Source organism: Hemicordylus capensis, chromosome 6 (assembly GCF_027244095.1).
Source record: "Hemicordylus capensis ecotype Gifberg chromosome 6, rHemCap1.1.pri, whole genome shotgun sequence".
In the NCBI taxonomy this organism is placed as follows: Eukaryota; Metazoa; Chordata; class Lepidosauria; order Squamata; family Cordylidae; genus Hemicordylus; species Hemicordylus capensis.
Genome location: NC_069662.1, coordinates 20,520,219 through 20,528,062, shown reverse-complemented (window position 1 = coordinate 20,528,062; position 7,844 = coordinate 20,520,219). Strand labels below are relative to the sequence as shown.

General features: G+C 46.1%; 1 protein-coding gene across 4 annotated transcripts; it reads left to right on the top strand.

Moving 5' to 3' along the window:
* The first annotated feature begins 2,858 nt into the window (after nucleotides 1–2,858).
* LOC128331733 (galactoside alpha-(1,2)-fucosyltransferase 2-like) lies at nucleotides 2,859–7,326 on the top strand. 4 transcript variants are annotated; one of them, XM_053265526.1, is made up of 2 exons: nucleotides 2,859–2,974; nucleotides 5,756–7,326. In XM_053265526.1, exon 2 carries the CDS (start codon nucleotides 5,770–5,772, stop codon nucleotides 6,895–6,897), a length of 1,128 nt encoding a protein of 375 aa, XP_053121501.1. In that variant the 5' UTR covers nucleotides 2,859–2,974; nucleotides 5,756–5,769; the 3' UTR covers nucleotides 6,898–7,326. The 4 variants fall into 4 exon arrangements, with proteins under 4 accessions (XP_053121501.1, XP_053121503.1, XP_053121504.1 ...); XM_053265528.1 differs by having other exon boundaries at nucleotides 2,885–2,974; nucleotides 5,866–7,326; XM_053265529.1 differs by having other exon boundaries at nucleotides 2,901–3,442; nucleotides 5,866–7,326.
* Nucleotides 7,327–7,844: the final 518 nt, after the last annotated feature.

The window sequence follows — 7,844 nt, the reverse complement described above, 5'->3', positions numbered from 1 at the left end:
AGAGAGCAGAATGAGTGCACAATGGGCAGTGGGGCTCATGGTGAAGATGACATTCTTTCTTAAACACCCAGGCCCCTTTATAGGTTATAACCAACACCTTGTATTTTGCCCGGAAACTTATCAGTAGCCAGTGTAGTTCTTTTAGTATAGCAATAATATTGTCTCTCCAAGATGACCCAGAGACCAACCTAGCTGCTGCATTCTGTACCAACTGCAGTTTCCAGACTACATCACCACATATCAGGTGGTATACAAATATGATTGACTGAGTGATTGATAAATCTATATATATTATTCTCTTAAACGTACCCGTCGCTAATCCCATGCGTGGCAGCTCTCAAGAGAGTTCGTGAGCGAGCTGTGGGGGGGAGCAAACGGGCAGGCTAATGGAGTCTGAACGGCCGAAAGTGGTGTTGGGGAAAGCGGTGGCTGGGGAGACGCAAAGGCGGCAGCAGGGGGCGGGGAGGCAGCATGGGGGAAGCAGGAGAGCAGCGGCTGAAATGGGCAGAGAACGGGGAAAGAGCTGAGGGGGAGGGAAGGGGAGAGGAGGGGGAGGGCCAAGAACAAGGGAGAGGGGCTGAGAAGGGGGGAGAGCCAAGAGGGATGCGGGAGGGCCAAGAACGAGGGGGGGGGGGACAAGAGGCACAGATGCTCTGTGCCCGGGCCAGCTAGTAAATAAATAATGTACCACTTTTCTGAGGTCATTTATCTCCCTGATAGTGGCATGTCCTTAGACAATAGGGAAACGTTATTTGCATGATGGTTTGGGTACTTAACAGTAGTTTAGGATTTTCCAGCAATTATACAGGAATACATGGACACACACCTGTTTCACAACAGGCTTGTGTGAGACAAGGAATACACAGAAAACAAAGCAAACATGCTGACAGACCCAGTCAAAATGGAACTGAGGGAAGTTCTGATATGAAGCTTCAAGGAGTCTTTGGGCAGAACACATGATCATAAAGGAATCAAGAAAAACCGATCCCAAAATTTTATTGCTTTATAGTCCTCCTTAGCAAAAAATCCTGCCTGCATTGTGTGTTGCTTCCATTGTGTCTGTCAAGTAACCCAACTATTGTACAGTTGTGCAAATACTGTTATACAGTCTACACCTGCAATGATGTGAGTAAAGGCAGGCTCACCCCACCACACTAGTTCTCTTCCTGCAAAAGAAGACTCACCTGCCACTGCATTTGCTAGAGCCTAGAATTCAGTGCAACACAAAGGATATTGGAGACCAGAACTACGGTATGAAATCCTTGGGTGCAAGGAGTGGGGAAACTATAAAAGTGTTTCATTTGTGCAAGCCTGTTCATCAGTGACATTAAGGGAAGTGGGGAAAGTGGGGCCAGGAAAGAGTGACATTAAATATGTCATAGAAGCAAATGGTAGGAACTGACTCCCAAAGCCCTTCCATACTGATCTCATGAAGGGTCAAAGTACACACAATGCAGGAAATCTGTAATCGGATCTCCCGATAGCTTTTTGTTTCCTTACAAGACATCAGCTCCAGGAGGAGAAGGGATTGGGCTAGGATGCCTGGGGAAATGATCTAAATCATTTTCCTTGTGTTCCCCCCCACCCCCACACCATTTAAATCCCTCCTGAAATTGCTAAAAGCAGTGGAATGGGGTAGTAGAAAAGATCACTACAATATGCATATCAGCATTTTTTGTAATAGTCTCCTTTGCTAATGTTTTTAGAAAGCCAAAACAAACAAAAACCCCTTAAAAAAACACCACAGGTGGTGAGAGGGGGGGAGATTTGCTAAAACAGGGCACAGTGGGTTGTGATCTTATAAGGACCCTTCCTACTACTTTCTTCATAGTTGGAACACTGCTCATAAATATCGTCACTGAAGGAGGCAGAAGATAAAAAATTTGTCCAGATTATGGCACTCAATACTTAAGACAGATGCTCCAGGCCAAATTTCAAACACAGTTTGGGCAAAAGGTATGGATTGTATTAGCATTTTGACTGTTCAGGACAGAATGCTACTTGGACTACTCATTTTAATTATTATAATTATATCCTGTCAACTGAGTAAAAATAGAGATTCATTTTGAGTGATGTACTAGGTAAAGAGTTAATAGAAGCCAGATTGGCTAGTGGATAGAGTACTGGACTAGGACCGGGGAGACCCGAGTTCAAATCCCCATTCAGCCAGGACACTTGCTGGGTGACTCTGGGCCAGTCACTTCTCTCTCAGCCTAATCTACTTCACAGGGTTGTTGTGAGGAGAAACTCAAGTATGTAGTACACCACTCTGGGCTCCTTGGAGGAAGAGCGGGATATAAAATGTAAATAAAGAAATAATAAAATAAAATAAAATAAAATAAAATAAGGGTCAGTTGGCCAGGGCCTCCAAGCTCCAGGGCTCAGAGCAGGCTAAGCGGCATTATAGGCAATTAAGTTTGTACTGAGTCAGACCACTGGTTTAACTCAGTATTGTTTCCACTGTTGGGCAGCAGGTCTCCATCTGAAGAAACCCTGGATGGAGGCCTTTCCCAGCTCTACCTGGCAAGACCTGGGTCCTCCTTCATACAAGGCAGTGTTCTTGGACTAAGCAACAGCCCCTCCCCTCTTGTGCCTGACTACCTATGTACATGTCTGGAAATATCTTTGGATAAGTTTATGTATTTGTCTACTAATGATCTCTTACCTTGATCTCTGCAGCTTAGCAAACAGTTCCTCCACAGTAACAGTATGCTCACTGGCAAAATGGCGGCTCCCTCAGCGGCTTCAGCTTATTTTTCTTAACTGGTCTGTTTGCCCTTAGTTGGGTACGCACATTCTGTAAAGTTAACTTGAGAGGCTTTCAATGATTGGTTGCTTGAATATAAGGTTATACGATGGGCAGGAGTAAGAGCCAATCCTGCCTGCCAATCCTTCTCATTTTGAAGGGCATTAGATGCTCTGCTTTCTGCTAGGCCTCACTGCCTTAGAATTTGCTTTTAGCATTTTAAAAGAGGTATTTGATTTCAATAATGTGATTATGTCATGTATTATGACATGTGGAAGATGGAGTGCCAGAGGAAACAAATCTGGGGGATTGAAGAAGAAATGAATGGCAAGGAGGGAGGAATAATGGAAATAAAATGGGACAGAACAAAGAGATGAATGAAATTAATTTGATTAGGTTTGAGGAAAATGTGGGCAAGGAGGACCTGAATGGGAATAAATGCACATAAATACTTCATAAGAGGAAAGGACTGGGGGAGAAATAAGCTGAAGGTGAAAAGGGCTTAAAATATGAGCCTCTTTTGGGACAAGGGACACCCCCCCCCCGCATATATTGCTACATGGACCACTTTGTGAAATATTTTGTTGAGAAGTGGTACACATTAATAATGGTAATAATAATTAGTGCTAAGTGGCAGGCAATGATGACATCTGATGGCTTACATAAAGCCCTGTACGCATGGATGACTTAATAATGGTAATAATAATATTTCATAGAATAATATCTATAATAACTATATACTTGTTTTTAAGATCATGTGGAAAGGGGTAGTGCACAGAAAAATCCTGTAGGCTGCAGAATGAGCCAATGCATTTTTACAAATACGACAAATATTTATATACCGCTTTCCTACAAATGTTCGCAAAGCAGTTTACATAGATATAAATAAAGGGCTCACTATCTAAAAAAGAAATATAAGATAGAACCAGCAACAGCCACTGGAGGGATACTGTGCTGGAGGTGGATAGGGCCAGTTGTTCTCCTCCTGCTAAATAAAGAAAATCACCACTTTTAAAACATGCCTGCCTGCTCTTTTAGGCTTAAAAGTAAGTCCTATTCCGTCCAAAGGGACACTCTTAAGTTGGTGTGTACATACATAACAATGCAGCCTCAAAACCTCAGAGATTTGATTTTGCCAAGTTATTTTGTTATGGGGGTGAGCAGAGGCTGATTATAAAAACTGCCTTGTATTGAGGGCAATCCACAAATGCTATGGAAGAGTCCTTCAAGCTGTCTTCATTGTGCCTTCCTTACTTTCTTCCTGGAGTCACAATCCTGCCTACGGGACCTTCTAACAGAAGATGTGTGGCACTGGTTGTGCTTGCTCTGTGGTGATGGATTACACCCAAGTTAATTGAGCTCTTCAAAGAGAGCGGGTTGACTCACCCGCCCCACAGACAACCAAGCTCTTTTCCCTGGGCGGGCGGATCACCTGCCCACATGACCAGCTGTTCTCCCAGCAGCTCTGGGGGTCGGGGTGCCTGGATGCACTGCCACACATTGCCCCGTCCCCCGGAGCTCCGATAATGGGAGATCCATTACGGGGATCCCCCTCCCCCCGAGTGTGCCATCCGTGGCTGCTGACACACAGTTACAAAAATGAGGTTATGGGAGCGCTCACTCCCTTAAGCTCGTTTAAGAAGGTGGCTGTTTAGGCGGGTTTGCTGCCATGTAGCCGACGGGATTGAGCCTGATCCCGGTAGTTCACACGAGCGTGCAAAACCAGGCTGGGCTCCCTTAGCCCAGTTTTGCATGCTCGTGTGAATTAGGGATGTGCATGGAACCACGGAAGGGAGGCTTGAAGGTGACGGGGGTCTATCTTTAAGAGCAGGGGAAGGTGCACTTACTTCTCCCACCACTCCCCGCCGGGCATCTGTGTTTTGCAAAGCCCATCGGGGTGGCGGCGTACTTCCCTGCCACCCCATTGCCCTCGTCTTCCGGATATGACCGGAAGTCACCAACATTCCCATGCCTGCTGGCACAGGCACATGCAAACACATGACATGCACAGGCATGCTGGCGACTTCCGGTCATATCCGGAAGACGAGGGCAACGGGGTGGCAGGGAGGTACGCTGCCACCCCAATGGGCTTTGCTGAACATGGAGGCCACCAGAGGGAAAGCGGCAGGAGGGGTAAGTGCACCCTCCCCCACTCTTAAAGATAGACCCCCATGGCCTTCAAACCGGCGGAACCACCAGTTCTTCAAACCCATAAAGGGCCTCCGAACTGGTTCCGGGCACATCCCTAGTGTGAATAGCCTCAATGTGTACTGGTTTGGGTTATTATGGTAGACTGTATGTCCCAGCCCTAATTAACTGTTGGGGAGAGAGTTACTTTGTACATTTTTGATGGTTTCAAAATGTTGTATCCTGCCTTTCCATTGTAGAGGTATTCAAAAGTGACTAACAACCCAAGAATAACAACATATCTCAGATTAAATCCAGGCAAGACAGAGGCTGTCCTGGTCAGGAAAACTGCTGAGTCAGCAATGGTTTATCTGCCTGTCCTGATGAAGCCCGCCTTGAAGGAGCAGTTCAGAGCTTGGGTATTCTCCTGGATCCAGAGCTGCGCCTGAATGCCCCTGGGTCAACGGTGACCCAGCAGGGCAGCAGCTTTCCAGGATTTTAGACAGGAGTCCTTCGCAGCCCTGCCAGGATAAACCCTGGGACCTTCTGCATGGAAAGCAAGTGCTTTACCACTGAGCTACCCATGCCCAAATCTCCCTGTGTTGATAGGTGGGGGTTAGAAAGCACCAGAAATGCTTCCTTTCCAATTTTGGTCTAAAGGAAGTAGCTGAAACTCAAGAGCAGACTAAGAATAAAGCAAAAACCCCTAGGGAGACTCAGGTAAAGAGTGGGAGGGAGGAGGAAATTGCTCAGGGGCTGGAATAGCTGGAGGCAGATTTATATAATAGACATCAGTGTCTATTATAGTGATGAGGAGCATCAGTGGTTGAGTTCCACATTTGGTCCTACCTACTTTTTCACTCCATCTTATTCTTTCTTTAGGTGTTTCTGGAGTTATGTATCTCCTACAAAGATGTGTCTTCAGACAACCTTTTTTAATCTGCTTGTACTTCTTTATCCTCCTGTTTCTCTCCACATTCTTGCACCTGCAGGACAGGATCATTTACCAAAAACTGAGACTCTTTTTCAAAACCACATCCAATTGCCCCTTGCTGGAACTCAACAATGCCAGTTATCCTTGCAGTTCATCCTCTCAGGCCATGGATAGGGGTATGTGGACCATTAACTCTCGTGGGCGCTTGGGGAACCAGATGGGACAATATGCCACCCTCTATGCCTTAGCCAAGCTCAACGGTCACCAAGCTTACATTCTTCCAACCATGCACCGATACCTAGCACCACTTTTCCGGCTCACGTTGCCTGTGATTCCTTCTGAGGTGGTTAACAAAATCCCCTGGAGGGAGTACTATCTGCATGACTGGATGTTGGAAGAGCATCGTCACATCCAGGGCAAGTATGTCCAGCTGACAGGTTACCCTTGTTCTTTTACCTTTTATGACCACATCCGCCAAGAGATACTTCAGGAGTTCTCTTTCCATGACCATGTCAAGGCAGAGAGCAACCGATACCTTCTGGGCCTGCAAGGGAAGCGCAAGAATGTGACCTACATTGGAGTGCATGTCCGGCGAGGGGATTATGTCAAGAGGATGCCCAACTACTGGAGGGGTGTGGTGGCTGACAGAGGTTACCTGCAGAAAGCCATGGATTACTTCAGAGAGAAATACCTCAATCCCATCTTTGTGGTGGTCAGCAACGGGATGAATTGGTGCAAGAAAAACATTAATGCTGCCAGAGGGGATGTTTACTTTGTTGATGACAGGTGGGTGTCGTCTCCAGGGAGGGACTTTGCTCTCATTGCTCATTGCAATCACACAATAATGACCATTGGGACTTTTGGCTTTTGGGCTGGCTACCTGGCTGGTGGAGAGACTGTTTACTTGGCCAACTTCACGCTCCCGGACTCCCCGTTCCTCAAGATTTTTCGGCCTTCAGCAGCCTTTTTGCCTGGATGGATTGGGATCCCAGCTGACCTCTCCCCTCTGCTGCCCAAGACACCTGCCAAAAGTCTGCTATCTAAGTCCAGCAGCCATAATTTAGAACAGACTGCTGGTAATGCGTGCTGATTCAGAAAACAGGCAAAGGGCCTATTTGGGAGCTGAGCTCACTAGGCATGGGTGCATGCAAGGCCGCTGGCACTCGCCACTTCTCCTCACAGGCTATTCAGAGTTCTAGCTTGGTCTGCCATGTTGGCTCCCACACTTAAAACAAACAAAAAATTATACATAGAAAAAGAATATGCAAGTATATAAAAAGACACAGAAGTGCAAAGTTATGAAGGGGGATTGGGAAGAGAAGCAATTGCAAACTAAAATAGATTAACACAATTATACGTTTACAGACTGCTTTAAATTTGTTCAATATTAATATCGCTTCAGTTGCCTGTTTAGTACAAGTATAAAAAGTAATACAGTAAGCTTATTATTTCATTACTTATAGGCCCTTATGTAAGTAACTGTTAGATCAATTATATGTAAAGTTTTAATATCCAACAATTTCCATCTCCTTGCTTCTTTCATTTATAGTTCCAGTTGGCAAGACTGTAGCATCTTCCTCCTGCTGGCCCTCCCTTGACCTCTTTTGTAGACCCTTGTTTGTTATGTCATGCCAGGAGCCCAGAAGGCTGCCTAGAATTAGCCCTTACAATGAAGCTCTTTCACCAAGATGCAGGCATAATGGCACTGGGAGAAGACCTTCCTATGCCTGCTGATTTCTCGCTGCACAGCCTCCCTCACATCAGCTGCACTAGGATCTTTTCTGTTCTGAGCCCATAAAGGTAGTTCAACTGACCCCATAAGTCCCCTCTCCTGCTATTAGGCTGCAGGTGAGCCAGGTTCTTCTCAGGTCTGCCCAGTCCTAGTGCTCAGTCCCTGTCTGATAGTTGCCGCAGCTGAACTCACAGGCCTCGGGGCAACGGCACCTTAATCTGTGAGCTGCTTAATACACTACTAGCGGGTTAGAGTATTCGAGTAGGTTAGAGTGACACAAACTAGAAACCATGAATCCAGTGCAA

What these genes read in the sequence shown, in the direction of transcription:
- LOC128331733 (XM_053265526.1), top strand. Translation starts at nt 5,770, where the DNA reads ATGTATCTCCTACAAAGATGTGTCTTCAGACAACCTTTTTTAATCTGC.